This window comes from Branchiostoma belcheri, unplaced genomic scaffold (genome assembly GCF_001625305.1).
Source record: "Branchiostoma belcheri isolate BF01 breed outbred unplaced genomic scaffold, Haploidv18h27 scaffold9, whole genome shotgun sequence".
Classification (NCBI taxonomy): domain Eukaryota; kingdom Metazoa; phylum Chordata; class Leptocardii; order Amphioxiformes; family Branchiostomatidae; genus Branchiostoma; species Branchiostoma belcheri.
Window position 1 is genome coordinate 3,670,516 of NW_017804575.1, and position 25,259 is coordinate 3,695,774.

The following is a 25,259-nucleotide window of genomic DNA, read 5'->3' on the forward strand; positions in this document are numbered from 1 at the left end:
ATGAAGAAGCAGGTGATGAAGAAGAAGCAGGTGATGAAGAAGAAGCAGCTGATGATGAAGAAGCAGGTGATGAAGAAGACGCAGGTGATGAAGAAGACGCAGGTGATGAGGAAGAAGCAGGCGAAGAAGAAGAAGAAGCAGGTGATGAAGAAGAAGCAGGTGATGAAGAAGGAGCAGGTGATGAGGAAGAAGCAGGCGAAGAAGAAGAAGAAGCAGGTGATGAAGAAGAAGCAGGTGATGAAGAAGAAGCAGGTGATGAGGAAGAAGCAGGCGAAGAAGAAGAAGAAGCAGGGTAATGAAGAAGAAGCAGGTGATGAAGAAGATGCAGGTGATGAAGAAGAGAAGCAGGTGATGACGAAGAAGAAGGTGATGAAGAAGACGCAGGTGATGAAGAAGAAGAAGCAGGCGATGAAGAAGCAGGCGATGAAGAAGAAGCAGGTGATGAAGAAGAAGCAGGTGATGAAGAAGACGCAGGTGATGAAGAGGAAGAAGCAGGTGATGAGGAAGAAGAAGCAGGTGATGAGGAAGAAGCAGGGGAAGAAGAAGAAGAAACAGGTGATGAAGAAGAAGCAGGTGATGAAGAAGAAGCAGGTGATGAAGAAGAAGCAGGTGATGAAGAAGATGCAGGTGATGAAGAGGAAGAAGCAGGTGATGAGGAAGAAGCAGGCGAAGAAGAAGAAGAAGCAGGTAATGAAGAAGAAGCAGGTGATGAAGAAGATGCAGGTGATGAAGAAGAAACAGGTGATGAGGAAGAAGCAGGTGATGAAGAAGACGCAGGTGATGAAGAAGACGCAGGTGATGAAGAAGACACAGGTGATGAAGAAGACGCAGGTGATGAAGAAGAAGAAGCAGGCGATGAAGAAGGAGCAGGTGATGAAGAAGACGCAGGTGATAAAGACGACGCAGGTGATGAAGAAGACGCAGGTGATGAAGAAGAAGAAGACAGGTGATGACGAAGAAGAAGCAGGTGATGAGGAAGAAGAAGCAGGTGATGAGGAAGAAGCAGGCGATGAAGAAGAAGAAGCAGGTGATGAGAAGAAGAAGCAGGCGATGAAGAAGACGCAGGTGATGAAGAAGAAGAAGCAGGTGATGGAGAAGAAGCCGGTGATGAAGAAGAAGCAGGCGATGAAGAAGAAGAAGCAGGCGATGAAGAAGAAGACGCAGGTGATGAAGAAGACGCAGGTGATGAAGAAGAAGAAGCAGGTGATGAAGAAACAGGTGATGACGAAGAAGCAGGTGATGAAGAAGAAGCAGGTGATGAAGAAGACGCAGGTGATGAAGAAGAAGAAGCAGGTGATGACGAAGAAGAAGCAGGTGATGAGGAAGAAGAAGCAGGTGATGAAGAAGAAGAAGCAGGCGATGAAGAAGACGCAGGTGATGAAGAAGAAGAAGCCGGTGATGAGGAAGAAGAAGAAGCAGGTGATGAAGAAGAAGCAGGTGATGAAGAGGACGCAGGTGAAGAAGAAGACGCAGGTGATGAAGAAGCAGGTGATGAAGAAGAAGCAGGCGATGAAGAAGAAGCAGGCGATGAAGAAGAAGCAGGCGATGAAGAAGAAGCAGGTGATGAGGAAGAAGCAGCCGATGAAGAAGAAGAAGCAGGTGATGAAGAAGAAGCAGGTGAAGAAGAAGAAGCAGGTGAAGAAGAAGCAGGTGATGAAGAAGAAGCAGGTGATGAAGAAGAAGCAGGCGATGATGAAGAAGACGCAGGTGATGAAGAAGAAGCAGGTGATGAGGAAGAAGCAGGCGATGAAGAAGAAGCAGGCGATGAAGAAGACGCAGGTGATGAAGAAGACGCAGGTGATGAAGAAGACGCAGGTGATGAAGAAGAAGAAGCAGGTGATGAAGAAGAAGAAGCAGGCGATGAAGAAGACGCAGGTGATGAAGAAGAAGAAGCAGGTGATGGAGAAGAAGCCGGTGATGAGGAAGAAGAAGAAGCAGGTGATGAAGAAGAAGCAGGTGATGAAGAGGACGCAGGTGATGAAGACGCAGGTGATGAAGAAGAAGAAGCAGGTGATGAAGAGGACGCAGGTGATGAAGACGCAGGTGATGAAGAAGAAGAAGCAGGTGATGAGGAAGAGGCAGGCGATGAGGAAGAAGCAGGTGATGAGGAAGAAGCAGGTGAAGAAGAAGAAGCAGGTGATGAAGAAGAAGCAGGCGATGAAGAAGAAGCAGGCGATGAAGAAGAAGCAGGTGATGAAGAAGAAGCAGGTGATGAGGAAGAAGCAGGTGATGAGGAAGAAGCAGGTGAAGAAGAAGAAGCAGGTGATGAAGAAGAAGAAGCAGGCGATAAAGAAGAAGAAGCAGGCGATGAAGAAGAAGAAGCAGGTGATGAAGAAGAAGCAAGTGAAGAAGAAGAAGAAGCAGGTGATGAAGACGAAGCAGGTGATGAAGAAGAAGAAGCAGGCGATGATGAAGAAGACGCAGGTGATGAAGAAGACGCAGGTGATGAAGAAGAAGCAGGTGATGAAGAAGACGCAGGTGATGACGAAGACGATGAAGGAGAAGGCAATGAGGAAAATGAAGGTGATGAAGAAGGAAGTGGGGAGTCAGAACGAAGGGATAGCTTTTTGTCTGACCTACAGAAAACAGTCGACTTTGAGAATCAGTTTTACAGAAATGGACACCTGTCTCCACATGAAAGCAAAGCAGCAAATGCAGTACGTGAATACATCGAGTTTGCAAAGTCCTGGGAAGCAAAAAAGAAAGGTGTTGAAATAAATAAAGAAAAGCCCATCTCTAAGAAAGACAATGAAATGGAAGAGAAGCGACTCGCCTTCATGAATGATCTTCAGGATACCCTTGAGTTCGAGAAGCAGTTCTACAAGAAAGGAATCATGTCTCCGCACGAGGAAAAGGCTGCAAAGGAAACTCGCGAGTTTCTGACATTTGGCCAAGCTTGGAAGGAGAAGAAGATCCATCTCATGGATCATGGGGGACAAACTGCAGACTCAGCCAAAAAAGAGGAACGTAAACTTGCAGAGCAACTGAAAGACCTACTTCATCAAAAGGATGCAGGCTCTGCTGTAGAAAAGAAGGCGGAGGAACTGTTTGAGATACTGGAATAGTTTGGGTGAGGCCAAGTGATAGGAAAAATGTACAACATAAACCCCATCAGTGTTCCTTATAAAAGGTAACAAGAGTTCCTATCACATATCACTTACATGTAGTTATGTATTATGACCACTTTATTCAATTAGATACTGAATTAAATGCAAGGGAGTTGGTGATGGTTTTCAGCACCAAGGACATAACTTGTTTTCTGTATCTGTATACCTGGTATAGCTGCCATCCAGCTAAGTAAATGATAAAAAACGGAAGGATTGAGGGTTAAGGATGGGCTTTAGTGTTTTAGGATTGGGAATGCATTAGCGGGATAGGAAAATTACCTTTATAATAAAAGATGTATGCATGCCATCATAGAGTGGTCTCTCATTGATGAAATGAAAAAAAGACAACAATAACACTCAAAACACACAATCATAGCACAATTGTATTCTGTACATGTTACACACAATTACAGGGTCATAGAGGATACAGAAAATGTACATATCTATATTCTTCCCTCTTTTTAAAGTCACAAATTTTAGGACCAAATTGACATACAATACACAAAACAAGGAATACACTTACACATAAAATTGTGACTGGTTATCATCGTCATCTTTTAAGTACTAAAATACGCATATTTAAGGTGCTTACAAAGCTCTTTAAATTCATATAAGTTCTATGGGATTTCCCAGTCGAAAAGAGACGTTCTACATGTATTGATAAAGGGCACATCAAGTGCTTTACTCACCAATAAACCGTATCATTTGCTGTGTGATGACTTTGCAGTGGAGAATTAACATCAAATACAGTGAAAATGAAACCACCACAAATATTTCAAGATTTAAAGTACATGACTTTGTACTTAGTGCATCTAAACATGTATGCAATAAAACATCAGGAAACATATTACTAGTAACCATATACAATACATCATTCAACCTCTAAAGATTCTTCTCTACAGGAAGATGAATAGATGAAAAGTCTCTCTAGTTGAGTTGGAAGAAGTCAATGACAGTCTGCAGGTCATAGTTGTCCAACAGCTCCATAAGTTGTGGGACCTTGGTGCGTACGTTCACACCCTTGAACTTGTGTTTGTCTATGAACAGGTCTGTGATCATCCCTGGATTTAAAAAGATGTGTAAAAGTTTAGATTTGACATTGTCTTCTAGCTGAAAGAGCAATCATTGCAAAACAGAATAATAAACTAGAAAGGTAACATTTGCAAAGCAAATGCATAATGTCTTACTCACATTCACCTATATGGTCAGATAGGAGTCTAAATCCCTCCTTCTATAAAATTGTAACATGATGTAACCCAACACTAGTTACCATGGTGACAGACGTCTGGTTCAGGTCATTGACCTTATTTGTTTGGAGAAGAAGAAGAAACAGAGCAGAAACAATGTTTTTTTTTTTGGTATACATACAGTAACAAATGAATAAAGAAACAAGAGTGTGTACCGTAAAGCCTCTCCAGTGCACACGGCTGTCGTTTGTACTCTGCCTGTAGTTCATCAGCGTTCTCTAGGATGTTGACGTATTCTGCCGACAGGAAGCTCAAGTCTGTCTCATGGATCTGAAGCTCCTGAAGATAAACACATGAAAGCATTGAATATATTTGTCTTTTTATGGAAATATCACCTGCAAAAACAACAACCCATTGTAACCTCTGGAACAATCTAATGCATGCTGATAATATTAGCCATAATAGAAGATTTGCTCTTACAGGTACAGTACTGTAGTTGTCATAAAGCATCTACAGGGCCTATTGTTTGGAGGGCTGCTAGGGCAATGTTGACATAATAACCAAAAATTTTTCCAAATGTATCAAAAATAAGTACATTTCTGTTAGCAACTTTCGTTAATTCTCAATAAAGTAAAGAGTACAAACCATGGTGTACTTTCAGACAGAAGGGTACCAAGTTCATGTAGTACCCATTTGAAGGCAGAGAATGTTATCATACCGTCATCTAACCTGGTTATGTAGTGGACAATTCCTGATGAGTTAGTAAATGTCTCACCTTGAGTGCATCTATGAGTTGGACCTTCTTGGCCAATAGGAGCTGGTACTCCAGTCGGGGGTGGATCAGCTGTAGTGTGTGGGGGATGGACTCATCGGACAGGTCTGCAGGAACAGAAAAAATTACTATGTCAGTTTCTGTCTAAGCTGGAGGCATCTCATTTTAGCAAACATAGAACAACTCAAGTATCACAGTATCGCAGCATGTTTGCATGGAAAATTCTACTATTTACCATCCAATGTATAACAGTACTATGCATCTGGAACATTTTGAGAAATCAAGTTTTGGTGTAATTGAGACAAGCCCTTAGCAATGTTTTCTTAAAAGGTACATCATGCTAAAAAGAAAGGATTCTACTTCATAGTTTTACAAGTCGGTGTCACACTATCCAATTTGGATTATTTTGTTGACCCCCAGATGGTAACCGTAATTCAAAACTGTCAGACAGTGGAGTATACAAATGTATTTAGCAAAAGCTCTTGAAGTGTTACATGATACGATATGAATCTTTATTTCATATTTCTGTCCAGATGGACTAACACAGGTGGCCATATGTGGTCTACAGCATGTACATTTGTAAGACATGAGTACAGAACAGTTCAACTCTAACAATATTGCATTCTAACACTATATATTGAAATTAAAATTACAGAATTAAAGAACTCTACCATATGTGATCTGGATGTTGACTTTGCGATGAGTGGCCTGTTTAGTGATGACGTCCTTCAGGATGGAGATAGTAGAGATGTTGTCTGATCGGAAGATGCCTTCTCCCTTCCTACAGGAGATTAAACACATGTAGGTTAGAAATGAAACCTACATACAATATGCTGTCAATTTAGGTTAGGCCACACCAAGTAAATTCTATGGATGACGTCCGCGCGCGCATTGATTTTGGCCTGTTCCTAGAAAAAAACAAGAAATTCCGCTTCCTGTAACTATGACCAAAGAGTCACGAAAGAGCCGCAAATCGTTAGATTGATGTGAAACCCGTAACGCGAAATGGGTAAAGAGCACATGCTTTGTTTCTGCAGGCCTGCAAAAATGTGATGAAAGAAACAGGACAGGACGACAACTGCTGTTCCACCTGATTTATTGCTGTTTTGATGATGAATAAAAGACTTCTAGCTTGTTAATCTGTGTCACCTCATTCAATTTGTGTCCTAATATTTGTCGTCTCTTAGTATATTTCTAATCTAGGCATCTTATTTTTTAGGGCCCTTCTTGTTTTTTTTCGCCCTCTTGCATTAGATATAGGGTCTCCAAAGGACATCATCCATAAAATTTACTTGGTGTGGCCTTACAAACAAATGCTCAGAACAATGCACAGGGAAGATTGAACCTAATTTCAGACAGACACAGACATACATGTAGCACTTAAAAGTCAATATATCTAGCAGGTAAAATTCATACCACAGGACATGAAATGTTCCAAAGCCACCTTGAGCAACAAAAACAGTTTACAGTGTTGAAGAAAGAAAGTCCTATTTTCATCCAGGACCTCCTTGGGTTTAAGTAAGAATTCAATATTAGTTTGCCACATACTTTGTACATAGGATGACGTTATTCACACAATCATGTATCTTAGGCCACACCAATTCAATTCTTGGTTAACAGATTTTTCTAGAAAAATAATGGAGCAGGAGGGCGAAAAAATAAAAAAATAAAAACAGGCCTAGGCATCCTACTATGGCCCAAAATGGTACGATAGGAGCCATGAAGTCAACACAATGAATTTTGAACTTTTAATGATACCACTCCATTGAAAGATGAAATAACTGTAACAACTAGGATGAAAAGGACTGTTTTGAACTGTTCAGGCCAAAATATGAGCATTTTGCAGTTGATTCTGAATTTTTATTTTTATTTGCACATCAGACAAAAATGAAGCGGGCGAATCCGTTAACCAAGAAATTAAATTGGTGTGGCCTTAGAAATGAAACCTACAATATGCTGTCAATTTAGGTTACAAACAAATGTTCAGAACAATGCACAGGGAAGGTTGAACCTAATTTCAGACAGACACAGACAGAGCACTTAAAAGTCAATATATCTAGCAGGTAAAATTGATACCACAGGACATGAAATGTTACAAAGCCACCTTGAGCAACAAAAACAGTTTACAGTGTTGAAGAAAGAAAGTCCTATTTTCATCCTCCTTGGGTTAAAGTAAGAATTCAATATTAGTTTGCCTGTGACATACGTATACTCTGTACGTAGGATGACGTTATTCACACATGTATCTTATCATTAGTTGTAGACGAACATACAAAAGTCCCTGTACTTTTTGTTGAGTTAAGGCCACACCAATCTAATTTGTTGTTTCTCGGATTTGCCCTGTCCATTTTTTTCAAATTTGCAAAAAAAAAAGATTTTAGGTTCTGAATCAACTGCAAAATGCTCAATGAAAGACATATTTTGGCCCCAACGGTTGAAGAAAGTCCTTTTCTTCCTAGTTGTTAAAATTTTGTTTCATTAAAAGTTCAAAAACTATTGCTTTGATTATAAACCAGCCTGGTATGTTGACTTTGCTTCAATGCTCATATTGTAACATTTCCGGCTATCATGGGGTGCGTTGGCCTGTTTTTTTTAAAATTTATTTCGCCCTGTCGCATCATATTTTTTCTGAAAATATCCGAGAAACAACAAATTAAATTGGTGTGGCCTAATAAAGAATCATTGATCCTTAAAAAGCCTTGTCCACAGGTGGTCTCACCTGTACGTGCACTCCAGCTGGGTGTCCAGGAATGTGTTGAGTAAGTAGAAGGTTGCAGAGTCGCCCACGGGCGTTCTCTCGGGCAGCTCCGGCAGACAGAAGCAGACCCAGGAGTGGATCTCGGCCATGCTGAAGTTCCCTGATATCTTCAGCACATTCATGGGCCTGGGAACAGGTAGCAGTTACAATGTATTGTACACTATACAATGATAAGCGCTTATTGCTGTTCACCTTTCTTTCTGCTTGTTCAATTGATTTCAATACGTTAGATCCTATAGATAAATTCAATTACATTCTCAGGGGAGATAACTAATACAGTACTCAAATAGGAAAATATGATTAAAGAATGTTTCGATCTTAGAGAACACGTTAGAGAATAGTTAACCTTTATTGTTACATCACACACTCTGTACGTAAGATGACGTTATCCACACATGTATTTAGCTTTGTTAGATCTTAAGTTAAGTTGTAGAAGACCATACAAAAGTCCCTGTACTTTTTTGTTGTGTCAATAAAGAATCTCCATGTTATTACTGATGCTATTATATGAATCTTCTTGACTTCCTGTTTATATGCAACAAGCAGTTGTTATGCCTACAAGCATTTTTCTTGTAAAATGAAAATGTAAGGATAAAACATTGGTTAGTAGTTGAATAAAACCAGGGCTGTTGATTGTTTCAAGTTTTTAAATCAATTTTTTATTATATCAGTACTACTTGTGATAACCTACTAGGTGGTAAATTAATTAACTGGTGGTGTTACAGCACAACATAACACAAAACGTAATGTTACAATCTATACATTATATACAATTGTTAGCTTATCACTTTATTGCCCCCCTTCTTTCTTCAGAATTTTTCTCAACAATCATGCCAAAAAATATGCTGAAGGAAGTACTAAGTTCTTCAGTCTGTTGTTGAATATCATTAACACAAAATGCAAGCTTGTACGTAACTCATATGAAGCAAATGTTTCTTACCTGCTCTCATCAAAGCTGTGTGTCCTCTGGTGTAGAGACAGGGGTTTGATGGAGTACTGCCTGACCTGGCAGGTCTTGGGCTGGATACGGGGGGTCACATATGCCTGGATAGTACCGTACTGACCCTCAATGGAACGGATCTACGATTAAACAACATATCCTGTCAGTATATTGGACGAGCATTTAATTAAGAAGTAAATATTATGGAGAATAATTGTGCTAAATTTTACTACGTACCAAATCAAAGCTGAAAAGTGCATCATAGCTGCATAATGTTATATTTGAGATGAATGACCTTGACCTTGGTGACTCACCTTGACCTCCAGCCTGGTGGTGTTGGCCTGACATCTGTAGGTGGCCAGAAGGAAGTTCCCACTCTGGACAAGGGGGAAAATGATCGAGTGACGCAAAAAAAAAACCCCATCAAACTATGAGAATGTAACGTTACAATATCTTGGGCGAATGCATGTGACAGACAAATGTCTCAAACCCGTTGCACATCCATGACCTTCCCATGACTTTGCTTCCAACCACTCCCCAACAAAAGGTTGACATTGCATTTGGAGTAGCTATTCTAGCTCCAGTTCGCTCTGGCTATGACTTTTCCAATTTTAGTTTGGTCAAAATTCAAAGCCAGTTTTGCAGACGACTTTAAAAGGCTGGTGGCAACCTTGTTGACCAACTCCCAACTCCAGATGACCTTGCTCTGGACTACAACTACAATCCCAAATACAGTCTGGAGAAGGTTGGCAGGCCACAGTTGGCTAACTCATGACAGCAGCTCAAGTTTTCTTACCTCAGGCTCCGTAGCGCTGAAGCTGACCACAGCTGAGTTCTTCTCCACATCCAGCAGATCAATGGGCACATCACTCTGTGGACAGGATAAATGCACCAGGTCAGCAGGGATAAAATATCAGTCTACATTCCTAATTAGTGCTGCATACCGGTTAAGGACTTGGATCCGGACTTGTAAGATTATTTAGGTTCAAGTCCCAAAAAACCTAAAAGTCAAGAACCGAGTCCGGACTTATTACCATAAAAGACCATTTCACACCCCTTTTCTTTCCAAAACAACATTGCAATTTTGCCAACATGCAATTTTGTATATGCCATGGGTTTTAGGTCCAGACTTACAAGTCCGTAACTGAACCTAAACCTCTGGACTTGAATCCGGACCTGAACCTAAAAGTGGGTTTAGGTATGCAGCACTATTCCTAATGAAACATATTCGTTAACAATTTGAAAAAAAAATGTCTCCCAGTCTTATAATGCAACCTCTTCTTGACTACACAGTTTGAGATATGTCATGATCAGTTTCTGAAGAGGTTGTATCATAACTTGTTGAGATATTAAAAGTTGGGACTTAAAAGTCATTCCCAATGTCTTTTAAATTTACAGTGAATTAAGTGTGACTAAAAAGTAAGATGGAATAAATTCACTACTTATGTCCTTCTAGGAAGACAGTTTAATACACATTTCATGATATTGACGGTGAAGTTCTAGCAGATAATATCACTGCTGATACTGTCAAGTATATAAAAATACATGTCACTGATAGACAAATGCAACATCTCTGTATGGTCAGTTAAATAAAAAATCCTGCACAGCAACACTTCACAAAAGAAACAAACTAGAAAGACCGACATTTGCTTTGGAGCAAATACAGCATATTTCAGTCCATAATAGTAGATGAAGTAATGATCTTAGGCACATAAAATTGAATGTGTGGGTCATTGCGCACGACTTACATGCAAAGTGACCCCAGGTAACCCGCAATGTTCGATGGCCAACGGCAGATGGAACGGGCCATTCTTTAGATCGAACGTGGAACGGGTACAGTACTTTTGGTCCTTTTTTGGCTGAAAATATCCATTTAAGTCCCCCAAATGAGTCATTTAGAGGTGGTGTATGCCAAATATGTGACTGCTATTCTTTAGACACATGTTCAAGGTACCCTTATACCGAATTTAAGATCATTTGGTTGTAATACCAGGGCTCAGGATCAAACAATCCATTTTTTGTCAAAAAATGCCCCAAAAAACCTTCATAAAAATTTTTCAAAGGCATGTATCAAAAAAATGAAAAAAAAAAACACCTGAGGGTATTTGCCCACTCTACCTCCATGCCAAATTTCAAGTCATTTGGCTGACAAATGACAGAGTTGAATCCCTTTGACTGTTTGGCAGGAGGAGAAGAAACATGAGAGAACACAATATATTTCATCCATACCATATGGTATGGACTGAAATATAAAATTTAATAGAAATTGATTCCACAAATGGAAAGAGGCTCACCTGAAGTAGTACATTATCGATGGCCGACTGGACCTCCAGAGACAGGGTGTAACTGGCGTCGTCCTTACTGAGGGTGAACTTGTCGTTGATGTTGAAGAAGGGGACGGCTGAGATGGCCTTGCTGCTGTGGGCCGTCGCCTGGTACTTCTCACGCTCGCGTGCGACCTTCTGCTGGATCTCTTCCAGCTCTTGTCTGGAAACAGTCGAGACACATTTAAATATATTGCACAATGCATTGTGACAAAAACATTTGATTTGTATGTTTGGGACCATGTATGTTTCGGAATGCATCTAGAGCAGCAACACCTGTGCTGCAGTGCAATGTGAAGCATTCAGAATTGCCATGAGGAAGGTGACAGACTGTCACAGAAACGTTGGCTGTGAATAAAACACTTGGTTATGTAAAAAGCGTCTCTTTACTAAAAAAAGAGGATCTCTACCTCACTAATGATGCTCCTCTGTACATGTGCATATGCCATTGATGAAGTATACATTTACAAATAGGTGACATAAATGTTGACATTTGTCAATGCTACCCACTAAACTAAGGTATTACTTTTAAAGGAAAACTAAACCTTGAATTAATGAGTGGGAGAGTGGTGGAAAACAAAACAGAAGATTGGGAAATGTTCATGAAAACACAAAAAGTTTCTTGACCATACTGAAAACACAAAAGGTTTCTTGATCCTACTCAATATTTCTAACCCTTTCCTTGGTGAAGTAGTCTTTTGGCATCACATTTGTATTAGTTATGGGGTAAGGCAGGAGGGAGAAGTTTAATGGCACAGCCCAATAGAAGTTGTACATGTATTTACTTGAGAGTCTTGATCCTGGCCTGTGTCTCCACGTTGACTTGCACCTCGTCTCCCGGCCCCGCCTCCTTCTCCTGAGGCTCTGTAGTCAAACCCTGGATCCAGCCTGGATGGGGTGGCATGGGTATGTGTTATTAGTTCTAATTATGTTTATCGAAGGAAAACATATTGTTTTTGCTCAGTTTCTTCCTCTTCTTCTCCAAATACTGACCTCTGACCTGGCCAATGACCTGATTTGTTGACGTCTGTCAACATGGTAACTGGGATTACATAATGTTGCAATTTCATAGTAGAAGGGATTCAGACCCCTGTCACCATATATGTGAATGTTTGAGTAAGAATTAACAGAGCAGACCATGTGCGAAGGTAAACATTATGCATTTGCTTTGCAAATGTTACTTTTCTAGTTTGTCAATGATCTATCATTATACCAAATTATCATATAGCCAGAAGACTTCGACTAATCAGAAGGCTCCATTTCCCATCAGTTATCAGGCTGTAATATCAAAAGTGGTCAGTTATTAGAATAACCAAGCACTTTTTGGACCGTACCATTATACATGGGACAGGACACTGACAGTAGTGTTAAGACTTGAAGTATTTATCTAATAAATAAACAACGTATTGTAGTTTATTTTGAATAATTCATTTGAAAATACAATTTAATTAAAAAAGATTTAAATGAAGTCTAAACAGAAAAAAAAACTCAACATAATTTTTGATACCCCCACCAAAAGTGCTACTGTTCCAATGTGACATGGTCACAGCAGACGACCTCCCCAAAATGCTAGCTTTACATTAAGACACATAAGGCCACACCAATTTATTTCCTTGGTTAACGGATTCGCCGCTTCGTTTTTTTGCCAAAATAAAATAAAAATAAAAACAGAACAAAAATCCATACTCTCGGGTCCCGAATTGGGGCCCCAAAGTCCACCCGGTACGTTGTAATTTTTCAAAATTTGGGCATAGTTAACAGCGTTAAAAATACATTGCTTCAAGGCAGAAACATTTTTCTGAGTGCAATTTGTTCGGAAAGCTAGGTTGCCTCTTCAAAAGTTCGTCAAAAAAATTCTTTTGATATAGAACTCGCCCCCACCCCCTTTGCACATGTCACCATTCATGGGACAAAACTTCACTGACGACAGTCAAACGTACGGCAGATTTAATAAGTCACCAAGTTTACCTGTAACAACATATCATCTCCCTTTTAGATATATATTATATTTCATTTAGAAACACGTATTGTGTCGGAAACGTGCTAGTAACGGGCGTTAAAAGTACAATGTAATCGGCCGAACGTATAAACTCGGCCTGAGCGGCACATGCACACACACCTTCAAAACGATCTTTTTTTCCAGGGAATATGTAAAAATAACACGACATAACAATGTATTCTGGCATCACAAACTGTATTACTTTCAAAAAGTACAAAATCCTACCACAAACATGGGAATTTGGCAAAGTAAGAAGTCCTCCATGCACGTAAGTCCATTCACTATTTCTCACGGTCGGAAGAGTCCACTTCGAGTAGGGGGAAACAGGTTCTTTTAATTATAGAAATTACTCTGTGAAAAATACTACTTGTGCATGTGGCATTCTAACAAAGTTACATCTTATTTAGATACCTATAAACAGGAGTACAATTGCAAATAATACATCAATTATTACATCTAAATTCTTTAATAAAATGGTTCCCCCTACAAATAAAAACCCCCATACATCAAAGACTTTATAGTGAAACCCTAGATCATTGAATTTGTGGCAACTTGAAGAGTGTGACAATGTGGCTATTTCTTTGAATGATGGCTATGTATAATGTAGCTGTAGCATACCTAAAGTGAAAAATAGGAAATATAAAATGTATAGATCTACTACCGGTAGTATTTGGGAATTGGGGAAAGATAAAAGAAGAAATAAAATATCTGTAAAAGTAGTTAATTCTTTTGCCAATAACTTTTACACATTCCTGGAAATTTGTCTAAAGCATATATTTAGGATATTGTAAATTTCAAGCTCTAAATAACTTCCATATCAGCCAGACACAATAGAATGCCCAGCCCAGTGGTAAGCTGTGTGCCCTGAACTAAGAACAATGGGATCTGAACAGAGCACCCTGATTTAAACCACTCTTTGGAACTTTGAAAGATGAATAAAAGTGAAACCAGTTGGATGGGAGTCTTGTCAACGGACAGTTTGTTGTTCATACAGTAAAGATGTGTATCTTGCAAAATAATACGAATAATTGTAAAGGGATGTAAGAGAAGTTGCTCATGTACATGTAGTAATGGTCCTTTCAGTTCAATAAGTGTCTAATATAATGTCTTATATCATTTTGTAACTTAACTTAATGGATTGCTTACTACATGGCTGTATGGCAGGTGGTCTCAAATTTTTATTTTTATTTTTTTTTCGCCCGCCCGCTCCATTTTTTTTCTAGAAAAATCCGTTAACCAAGAAATTAAATTGGTGTGGCCTAAAAGAAAATTTCTACTTGAGAGAACTTTAGGCTGTTTCTTAGGCAGAATACAGTTACAGACAGAACTTGCACTTCTTGTCCCACCGCTCATAACCTTTCAGCGTGCCACTAGGTTCTCTTCCAGTTCTCATCAATACACCGTTAACATACCTGTCTCCAAGTCATTTTACAACAACAGCTTCTTTCCCCGGACTGCAAAATTATGGAACTCTCTTCCAAACAGATGCTTTCCGTCCGACTACAATCCACAAAGCTTCAAAACAAAGGTCCACCGCCATCTCCTGACATAACTACATTATACTCACTTAAGTACCTCTAGCTCTATGCCTAGAAGTGGCCCAAAATAATTGGCCTTGCATTGAGCGACACCGTTAAAAAAAAAAAGACAGGAACAGACATAGGGCTACTCCTACAATGTATGTCCCTAGGACTCCATGGCAATATTCCACAGGTGACAGCACGTAACAGCTGTCTAACACATACCTGCATACGTGGCAGCAACTATCTCATCATACCCAGCTGTAGCAACAACCCCACCCTGAATAGACGTCACACTCTCATTCAGTTGCTGCAGAAAGGCATAAGAATTACACATTGTACTTAAAAGTAACAGCTTCTTATTGTTTAATACAAGATAGGATGCAAGGATATTGGAGCAGACTGTCTTACCATTGAAGGTCCAGAAATCATTGGTGTACTTCTACCTTTTAACATGGAAAAATATTCTGCAACTAGAGACGTACCATTTGCAAAGCAAATGCATAATGTTTACCTTCGGACATGGTCTGCTCTGTTAATTCTTACTCAAACACATTCACATATATGTACTACTAGTATATGGTGACAGGAGCAGAGCAGACCATAAAATTGCAACATTATGTAACCCAACACCAGTCACCATGGTAACAGATGTCAACAAATCATGTCATTGGTTAGGTCATAGGTCACTGTTTGGAGAAGAAGAAGAAGAAGAGGAAGAAACTGAGTAAAAACAATATGTTTTCCTTTGGTAAACATAACAAGTTAAAATTCTATAATAGATGAATTACTGAAGTAAATTGGCATATGAAGAACTGCCAAGTCAAGTCAAATTGGCATAACCAAGGCTGCGAATCAAAATTTAGTCTTGATCTGGCTGTTTCTCTCCATTGATTGTAAGGGGGCTATTCCAGTTTTACACTCTGCTTGCACATAAATTATGCAGACCAATGATATGTGACCAACTTACGTGACTGAAGCGTAGTACAGGTTCGTCTGTCTCGTTGTAACCGAAGACCTCCACCAGCCCGTCATCCCGTCCCACCAACAGGTCCTGTACGCCGTCCGACGTGATGTCATAGTTGTCCAGACACAGAATACCTGAAGGTGGGCAAAGATCAAACTTTATCTGTATCTGTATCTGTATAGCCGGTATAACCGCCTTTCAGCGTAACACACCAGCTTCGCAGGCACGCGGCGCGGCGGCAGCTGGCTATATTACACCAATCGACTTGTTACACCAAACCCTTGAACTTCTAACTCTAGACACAAAGCTATCTAATGACAATGGCCCTACTGTACTTGGTGACAGTGAGTTCCACTCTGCGATAGTTCTAGGAAAGAATGAATTCTTGAACACCTCGATCCTCGGTTGATAACTCTGGTACTTGAAGGCATGGCTATTTCTAATGTTCTCTTCTGGGCTGATATTAGGTACTTAGTAGTTGGGACGTCCACCAGTTTATTACTCATTTTGTACATCATGCATAGTCTGGACATTTTAATGTCTTGTCACTGGTAAACAGTTATAATATTATACCTTCATTTGCTGATGAAGGTTATAGGTAGTAATGAGAGGCAAGAAAACTCAAGGAACTGGATAGAATATGAAACCTGTCATTTCTAGACACTCCTAGCAGAATCCACTCACTTCGTTTTCTAAAATATGATCTGCTTAAAACAGTACGTAATATGAGCTAAATTATACCCTTTCAGTACATGTTTTTCCTATGTGAGATTAAAAATACGGTCTTGACTGCACTAATGAGTAACTGTCTTACCTCCATGACCTTTCTCATTGGGCAGCTCCCATCTGTGACTTGGGGACAGACTGTAAAAGACAGAAAAATTCTGTTTTGATATCCTTGGAAAAGGAAGTACAGCTTGCATGAATTAAGACTCCTAAGGATAGTAAAAGTGTTTCAGGTATGCTGACAAAAAAGGCTGCGTTTTGTGTTCTTCCCATTTTTTTGCTTTGATGATTCTACCATTCATTTAGTACAGGGCTTACAATGTAACCAGTATAAAGAAACTGCATTCTGTATTTACATGACATGTAAATACACATGTTGTATGTATTTACCTTTCAGTCGTATTGTCAGATTTAAGAATTGTCCTGTACTATCACTGTTGCGACTCCTGAACACAACTAAATGAACTGGAAGAAGTCCAAACTAGACTTATGCAAATGTTGTACCTGTATATAGAAATGTATCATTTTATTGGTTTCACATTATATTGGAAACACTTTTAAATGTGCAATATATGAAATGTACAGAAGGCATAATTCAGCCTTTGGCTGCAATGCCTTCTTTTAACCAATAAACCAGTTTTGATTGATTGATTGATTGATAATTACTTTACAGTTATTCATTAGTCAACAGCCTTTGGCTGCAATGCCTTTTTTTTACCAATAAACCAGTTTTGATTGATTGATTGATTGATTGATTGATTGATTGATTGATTGATTGATGTACAAAAAACACTGACCTGTTAATCTGCACCATCCCAACTTTTCCATCAGATGTTCCATACAACAGCTCATTCCCCTCTACACCTAAGGAAACAAGCGTGATGAATCTAGTTTAGTTAATGTGCCTGTCGAAAGCATAGCGGAAGAGGAGCAATTCAGTTTGCTGTACATTCTTACATCATTGCCTTGGAGTCAGCCTGGTTGAGAAGTTGAAGAAAATTAAACTGTTCTCCAACTCAAAAATGAAATTAACTCACCAGAAATTGGTTGAGAAGTTTTTTTGTAAAATCTTTGTCTTATACTGTCTTTGGACTGTTCAATCTGAAAGTAGATTAACTGAGGAAACCCACATCACCCTCAAACTTGCTCTGTTGTTATCATCACCATCATCAGTTGTATGACTTTTCAATACTTTTAAAAATTTTGCCAGCAATGTCAGTGGACATAGATGGAGGACAGTAACTCTTGAACAGAGTGAGTGAACTTACCCAGTAGCTACAGTCTGACTGAACATGCTATGGTGAAAATTTCATGTATTATCTGATACTACAAAAGATCTTTGTTTGACTTTTTCCTATTCTTTTCCACTTGATATCATGCTGGTACCACGACAGTGCAATACCACACATGGTACGATTGCTGAACTTGTAAAATGCTCCGTCAATTTTATCCTGTTTGTAAATGTTTTTAAATATGGTTGAGATAATGGATGAGATATTGTTTTAATGAAACTCATGGAAACAGCTCCCATGCAATTCAGCCTCTGGCTGCCAGGTGGGACTGTCCATACGAATAATGTATTGTATATAAACCATTATTATTATTATACTATTCTTACCTCCATTGCCATTGAGGAGACAAAGGGTCTGTGGTGGACCAGGTACTTCCACTTCATATAGAAGGTCCGACTCCTATAAAAAACAAACAGAAAAGTGGAATGGGGTAAAACATCTGCATTATGTTTCTGTAAAAAAATGAGAGCAAAGCATACTCACCATTTGAAGAAACAACTATGCCGCTTGCAAAAAATCTCTTTTCTGAATTTCTTTCATATCTTTAGTCTTTCATACCTTGTTAATAACTTCAACAGAAAAGATAATGTAAGAAAGGGCACTTGATTGTTGTCAAGAAAAGAGGCTCCAATCTGGAGGTGTTGCCAAAAAGAGACTGTATGTCAGGGCACGAAAATAATGGTGTCCCGATGGCCACTGACCACTAAAATTTAGACCGGGACAACTAGAAAGTCACTTTGGGACATTTTTGGGACAATAGAACAATAATCAACATCAGAATATCAGTCCTTCTTTCATTGATCAGGCATGCGTCCCGGCTTTTGGCTCCGGGAATGCCCCTTAAGTTTCTTGTGTACTCTGCAATTATACCGGTAGTACGCCTGGGAGTCAGATAAATAATAAATAAGCAAAATAAAGTTGACTTCAAGTTGTTGTCATACATACTTCCCGATAAACAGGTTGGGACAGTTCAACCTCACTTCAGGACAATTGAAATTTATTTTCGGAACAATGCTGGAACAATAGGAAAAAAAAGTTTTTACAAAAAGTTAATTTTGAGGCTTGTATGTTACCTGTAGCACCCTGAGCACCCTGTCCTGACAGGCCAGGACTGAGGTTAGCAGGGAGAACTTGTCCAGCGGCAGACACAGGACATCGTTGATCTTGTCAGGGGCCAGGAAGTAGTTCTGGTCTTTCAGGTCGTGGAAGTGGTTGAACACATAGGTGCCAGTCAGGAACAGGTCACTGCCTGTTACATACCTGAATATGACAAGCATTAGTTAGCATTAGTGGATGATATTGATACATGAAGCGTCTGCAACTGACAGTTTCCAAAATGTATCCATTTGCTTGAGTAACAATTTCTTTGTGCATTAGTCAGCATTGTTAGACTGAAATAAAATTTGTATACATCCTGATGAAATTGCATATAACTACACAACAAGCCATAGCTTATAACTTCACAGTGGTCGAAATACTTTTTTTCAGTGCTCTGCAATATTGCAGAAGAGTCCAAATTTTGTTCTGCAATTTGGAAACCCTTTCTGCAAATACACAAGCCTCCATACTACAACCTTCTCATTTAACCAATAATTCCTTTTTTACATCATATATAGCTTTGTAAATCTGTACAGTAGCATTACTGGACTGCAGGAGAATTTCAGGTTTATAAGCATGAACTATGGATTGATATGCAAATTAGTGAAGACAATTTTTTTGAAGTCCAAAAGGAAACAAAAGTTAGACAAGTCAAGACAAGGATGATGCAAATTAGTGAAGAAGCTCCTGTTGTTTCAGAAAGTCTGTCCCTGGGGCCTGGAAGTTTTAGTTTGCTAAATTGAAAACTAATGAATCTGGAGCCTATTTTTCCTTCTGCAAAATTGCAGACTGGATAATTTTTTCTTCTGCAATCTTGAAAATCTATCTGCAGATTGCAGACTGCAGGCAGGTATTTCGAACACTGCTTCATCTCTGAGGGAGTGAAGTATTGTTTTTTGCATGTCTGTGTCTCCATGTTTCCATACTGCAATTTCTATAAGTCCAGCAAGAGGGCACTAACCATCAAGGGTAGTCTGCAAAGATGGGTCAACAAGCCTAATTCAGGTGATTGCAAAAGGCTTTTAAGTTTAAGCTGAATTCAAGGCATCTTTTTCTCCCAGTTAATATGAGAATGGCAAAAGGCCTGAGAATGGGAACCTATTTTCATGGATGTTATACTAGTAGTTCCTCCAAACTGTGTAACAGTCATACAAAGTTTACAACTGAGCAGGTTTTTTTACTGCACGAGAATACATTTGTATATTCAAGAACTATTTCTGAGAAAAGAAGAACATCATTATCTCTTGCCTAAGTTACTGCAACTCTTGTAATGTTTACGCTGGTTTCATTTCCTCTTAGTTTTGGCCACAGCAAGTAATTTTATGGATGACATCGGCGCGGGCGTAAATTTTCGCCTGATTTGGGGAAAAAACCCAAGAAATTCTGTTGCCTTCTGACAGTGGTCAACATGCCAAAAATGGGCAAAGATGTCTGTTGCCATGCTGGAAGGTGGATGGCAAATATCTATGAAGAGATCGATAGAGTAGACAAGAAAATTCTCTGATTTAATGTTTTGTTTCTTACTTTGATGCAGTGATATGTGATGCTGGTTGTGTATATGTGATGTTCCCACTAAATAAAAACTATTTGTACAATGATTGAGTCAAAATTGCAAAATGTAGGAACCTTGTTTTTTTCGGCCCACCTTGTTTTTTTTTCGCCCGCTCGCATTAGATTTGGAGTCTGCTAAGGATGTCATCCATAAAATTTACTTGCTGTGGCCTTTGTATATACACATTGGGAGGAAGAGGAACAGAGATAACTCACATTGCCTGCGGGGGCTCTGCCAGGTTAGTGTTGAACCCCAGGAACTGTTTGCCCTTCTTGGAGTAACCTCTGACCTCCGTCCCGCTGGACACAAAGATTCTGTCGGCTACAGACCCGGGCGGTCCTCCCAACTCCAGCCGCTTGATAGCCTGGCTGGGGAGGGTCTTAAACACCGGCTGTAGGTGGAACAAAAAGTGTAAAACATGTCACAAAGTTAAATTAGGCCACAACATGTAAATTTTATGGATGCCATTCTCCGCAGACTCCAAATCTAATGCGAGCGGGCGAAAAAAAAAACAAGGCGGGCTGAAAAAACAAGGTTCCTATAATTTAAAATTTTGACTCAATCATTGTACAAATGGTTTTGATTCAGTGGGAACATCACATATACACAGCCAGCATCACATATCACTGCATCAAAGTAAGAAACAAAACATTAAATCAGAGCCTTTACTTGTCTCCTCTCTTCATAGCTATCTGCCATCCACCTTCCGGCATGGCAACAGACATCTTTGCCCATTTTCGGCATGTTGACCACTGTCATGACGTCAGAAGGCAACAATTTTTCTTGTGTTTTTTTCCAAAATCAGGCGAAAATTAATGCGCGCGCTGATGACATCCATAAAAATTACTTGCTGTGGCCTTATTATACTCCTAGTAAATTCAAACTCTACTACTGGGTAAACTATGGAGATTGCTTCTGGACATTTTGAGTGACATCCACCTCTCTTCTTCAGCCTCACTGATAAAAAGATCCTGAAGTTATCTCCATAATTTATCCAGTAAAAGTTTGAATTCACTAGACTATATATGTAACCTTGACCAACACATTAAACTATTATAAACAATTTATAGTCTCTTCTCCTGCTAATGATATATGTTTAATAGCATCTCTTCCAACAAGGGAAAAAGTAATATTAAAGTTAAGCTGAAGAAAGGCAATTTGGGGCCACTAAATGTAAACTACATGTACTTTGTACCTTACATACTATTACACGTTTCCTTACATACTATTACACGTTTCCTATCTGGTAGCTTCATGGAGAGATTTGGACTAAAAACACAATTCAATTTTTTACTTAACTAGGCAGATCATTGACACTACATACCTAACGTTTTTGAGGGGGGCAATGATTATATAAGAAACAGCCATAAGGGAATAGGTGTGGCATTCGGAGTCTTGAAATAATTGGGATGACCTTCAGGCATGTGTGGAAGTTTAGGCATAACATACAGTAATGGGTACCTGGGTTCCCCACCCACTGGTCTTGTTGGGACAACAAAGTTACAAAGGTCCTTGTGATGTGTTTGTCATGTCAGGTATGCTGGAATTCTCACCGTATTTACTGTCAGATACAAAAATCTCAAGAAAACAAGACTCTGTAACCATTCTTCTTCTTCAGTCAGACTCAAATTGTAGTGCTTAAGACGAAGCCTAATGCTTTTTCGGTAGCTGATAGTCCAATGTAGTTTGTTTGTTTTGTATAACCGGTAAACCACCTTTTTAGGCGTAACACACCAGTTTTGTACATGTACGTACAAGCTGCGTAAGACCAGACTGTAATGTTTCAACCACTCACACCAGGAAGGTCCCCTACTCTTTTTGATAAGTGTGGTGGGTTCTTTAACGTGCGTGGGGTGTGGCAGGACCTCCACTTAACATCCTATCCGAGGGACGTCCCTAACCGAAGCTAGGTACTCATTTACACCTGAGTGAAGTGAGGAAAGTCGGGTAAAGTGCCTTTCCCAAGGGTACAACTTTGGTGGCATCGGGCAGGATTCGAACCCGGGACCTCTTGGGCAGCTGCTCTTGGGTCTGAGCTGAAACTATTGTTATGCCACACGACCCCACAAAGGTTGTAGTACCTACTACTTACCACTGTTTCCTTTTTCTTCATCCCAAAACATGTTACAACTCCCTCGTGGTCTCCTACAGTCACCTGCAAACGAAACATCCAATTAATTTTTTTGTTTGCAGACATACTGGAAAGATTTAGTGTTTTTTGGTAAGCTTTGGTAAGTTGAAAAAGGCTGAAATACTTGGCACCAGTCCAGTGTTGTCTTCAGCATTCTGACCCGTAGAATCCAGGGCAGATTGCTGAGGTTGAAAACTAAAGTAGTGGGTACCAAGCAGGGCTCTAGCTAGCTTGAATTTTTTTTTTGTCAGCCCAGGTACTAGGTCAATGATAGGAGTTGGGGAAAGGAGCATCGTAGGTGCCTCCTCTGGGAAATTTTGGATTTTCAAGCCTTCAAAAACGCAATTTCCCGCATTTTGAGAGGCAAATCATGGTGTTGAGAGTGATTGTTGGTGGTCCCAAAATTTTTGTTAATTTTGTCTGTCAAGGTTGACAGATTGGTTTTGAAAACTTTCAGTCACACGTTGCAAAGTTCCGGTAATGTGACGGAAAAACTGGTGTTGACTAGAGCCCTGGTACCAAGGGAACAAGTTATGTATTAATTCTGAAGTTATCTTGAGTCCTTACATTTCCCCTTTCTCCTGTTATACCAGCATTTTCTCTAACAGGAATTCTAGTCTTTTCCGCTAAGCCAAAAAGGATGTCTGTTTCTGGGTGGCATTTGATTGGGGAAATGATAATAAATGAAGAAGTTGTGAATGGATTGTGTATCCTGTATAATGACTGGCACCTGAACTTTAACTTTATTTTATAGGAAGTGTGCAATTACTTACAGAGTTTTGGGAACATTTTTGAGAACAGGAAATCAGCAGTCTTACCTTCTGAATAGCTCTCTTCCCTGATGCTGGTAGCAGCTTCATGGTCTTAGGAGAAGTTACTGCCACCTGTTAGATTTAAAAAAAATTAGTGACATTCAAAATAATGTATTATTAGGCCACGACAAGTAACTTTTGTGGATGACATCAGCGTGTGCATTAATTTTCGCCCGATTTTGAAAAAGAAATTTTGCCAAGAATGGGCAAAGATGTCTGTTGCCATGCCGGAACGTGGATGGCAGATAAATATTATATGAAGCGAGGAGGGGAAGAGTTTATGAAGGGGTAAGAGGAGTGCAATGGCCTACAATTTAGTCAACACATCAACAGGACATATCGTCCAAAAGCCATGTATCATTTTCCTATTAATAATAAATACCATCTCGCCTCCAGTTTTACTTTCCCTATTTCACAATCGTTATTAGTTTGCCTGTTAATTATATCAAACCAGCAATCAGGTTTCAAAGGAATGATCACAGGGTTTAAATGACGCTTTTCCTGAGAATTGGGAACTCAAAAATACTGTAACATCTGTGTCCATAATAATATCGCCACCTTGAGAAACAGTGTTAAGTTAAAGATATTTTTACTGCAACATACTTTTGGTATGCACTCCTTCCCACATCAAATGTACATACCTAGGGTATGTTGCAGTAAAAATATCTTTAAGCACACTGTTTCTCAAGGTGGCGATATTATGGACCGGTCCCTGGTGATATTATGGACACAGATGTTATACCTCAAATTCTTTCCACCTAACATCTGCTTGAAGATAAGAAGATCACGATCAAAACCAAGTTAATTAACGTTAACACTAACCTGCGTGTAGTCAACACGGGATAGGTTTAATTCCATCATCTTGACACCTCGGTTATGTGCACTCTACCAAGTATGAAAGATCAGGAAATCGTCTTGAAATTTGCAAGTATACGACCCACAAGTTGTTGATAGTAACCAAGCATCAAGGTGGGGAGGGGGGTCAGAAGCAACATGCAGTTACGGGAACGAATTGCATCCTTCCACCACTTTCTGCTACATAACGATGTAGGACGTAACGCTCTGATTCCAGATTTTGAAGTCTTTTCACCCTATCGGAAAGGAAATCCGTAAAAAACGTGCTAAGATTCAGACATAAACAATCTATCCTCTTCCCGGTCCGAAAAATGTAATGATTTTCCCGCACGTCGATCTTATGATGCATAGTGATTGGTTAATGGACTATCAAAGTCTGCATACTGTTACTCGGATTGGTTGATGAATATCCAATTTGACCAATCACAGAAGACTAGCATTCGGGGCACCCATAATTTTGGCGGGAAATTTGAAATGATGGCACTTCCTCGCATGCGTGGCGTGAACGCACAGTCCCTTTCAAGTAGCAGGGGACTGTTCAGTATTTATCAAGAGGAAGACTGACGAAAAAGATGCGCACGGAGATGTATAACTTGTCGTGCATTTGTAACGTTGAGTTTGTTAGTTAAACTTTTTTTAAAGAAGTCGCTCAAAACATGAAAATTGATGACTTAGAATATCCGTTAGAATATCCGTTACACAGTTTTTTCTTCGTTTATGATTAATTTATATCTCCATCATTACAAAACTATGTTTATATAGTACAAAATTGCAAAGTCCCTACCTTTGGGTGTTGTTTTACCCATCAAATAATTGTCTCAAGTTTGTTAAACTTGACTCATTGACAAAAGACAATGTCCCTGCAATAAACAAAGCTGTATTGTTTCAAATATGTGGCCAATCAATCTTTTAGGTCGGCTCTTTTTGGGGCAAAAATAACATTTTTCTTTCCCTTAGAGTTCATTGGCATTCATTTTGCCATTAATTTTTGAGTGTGAAAATGCTATCCTATGTTAAAAGTGTCTATATAATGTCCTTGGTATGAATACGGAGGTTATAATGAAAATAAAAGAACCGTAAATCCATAAACAATAACGCTGAAATGCTTTTTTTTTTACTTTTTCAAAACAAAGGCGAAAGGGAGCCCTGGAAAATGCCTGGAACTGTATCATTATCGGGTAGCTGCAGTAGCTGAAAGCAGCTCATGAGCCACGCTCCA

The 25,259-nt window shown here is 39.4% G+C and overlaps 2 protein-coding genes across 2 annotated transcripts in view; one reads left to right on the top strand and one right to left on the bottom strand.

Moving 5' to 3' along the window:
- Nucleotides 1-3,065, top strand: part of LOC109487635 (spore wall protein 2-like) — a 9,772-nt gene extending 6,707 nt beyond the window's left edge. Inside the window, exons 2-7 of the mRNA XM_019791640.1 lie at nt 1-234; nt 346-687; nt 947-1,027; nt 1,066-1,437; nt 1,666-2,118; nt 2,260-3,065. The exon at nt 1-234 is cut by the window's left edge and continues 168 nt beyond it. Of these exons, the coding sequence (XP_019647199.1) occupies nt 1-234; nt 346-687; nt 947-1,027; nt 1,066-1,437; nt 1,666-2,118; nt 2,260-3,065 (2,288 nt within the window). The remainder of the gene's footprint in view (nt 235-345; nt 688-946; nt 1,028-1,065; nt 1,438-1,665; nt 2,119-2,259) is intronic.
- A 407-nt stretch (nt 3,066-3,472) lies between these two features.
- LOC109487694 (Bardet-Biedl syndrome 7 protein homolog) lies at nt 3,473-24,386 on the bottom strand. The gene is made up of 20 exons (XM_019791722.1): nt 24,008-24,386; nt 23,192-23,257; nt 22,335-22,397; nt 20,458-20,633; nt 18,666-18,852; nt 17,919-17,991; nt 17,098-17,164; nt 16,389-16,438; nt 15,578-15,708; nt 14,833-14,917; nt 11,874-11,976; nt 11,059-11,251; nt 9,561-9,635; nt 9,079-9,141; nt 8,765-8,904; nt 7,786-7,950; nt 5,738-5,847; nt 5,070-5,173; nt 4,510-4,633; nt 3,473-4,168 (listed from the first exon to the last, which is right to left on the bottom strand). Exons 1-20 carry the CDS (start codon nt 24,044-24,046, stop codon nt 4,035-4,037), a joined length of 2,148 nt encoding a protein of 715 aa, XP_019647281.1. The 5' UTR covers nt 24,047-24,386; the 3' UTR covers nt 3,473-4,034.
- Between the last annotated feature and the right edge of the window lie 873 nt (nt 24,387-25,259).

Excerpts from the sequence above, each read along its gene's own strand:
- LOC109487694 (XM_019791722.1), bottom strand. The coding sequence starts at position 24,046 with ATGATGGAATTAAACCTATCCCGTGTTGACTACACGCAG. Across the intron at positions 11,252-11,873 it reads GCCAGGATCAAGACTCTCAA|ACAAGAGCTGGAAGAGATCC; the intron begins GTAAATACATGT and ends GACTGTTTCCAG. Across the intron at positions 8,905-9,078 it reads CCACCAGGCTGGAGGTCAAG|ATCCGTTCCATTGAGGGTCA; the intron begins GTGAGTCACCAA and ends GTTTAATCGTAG.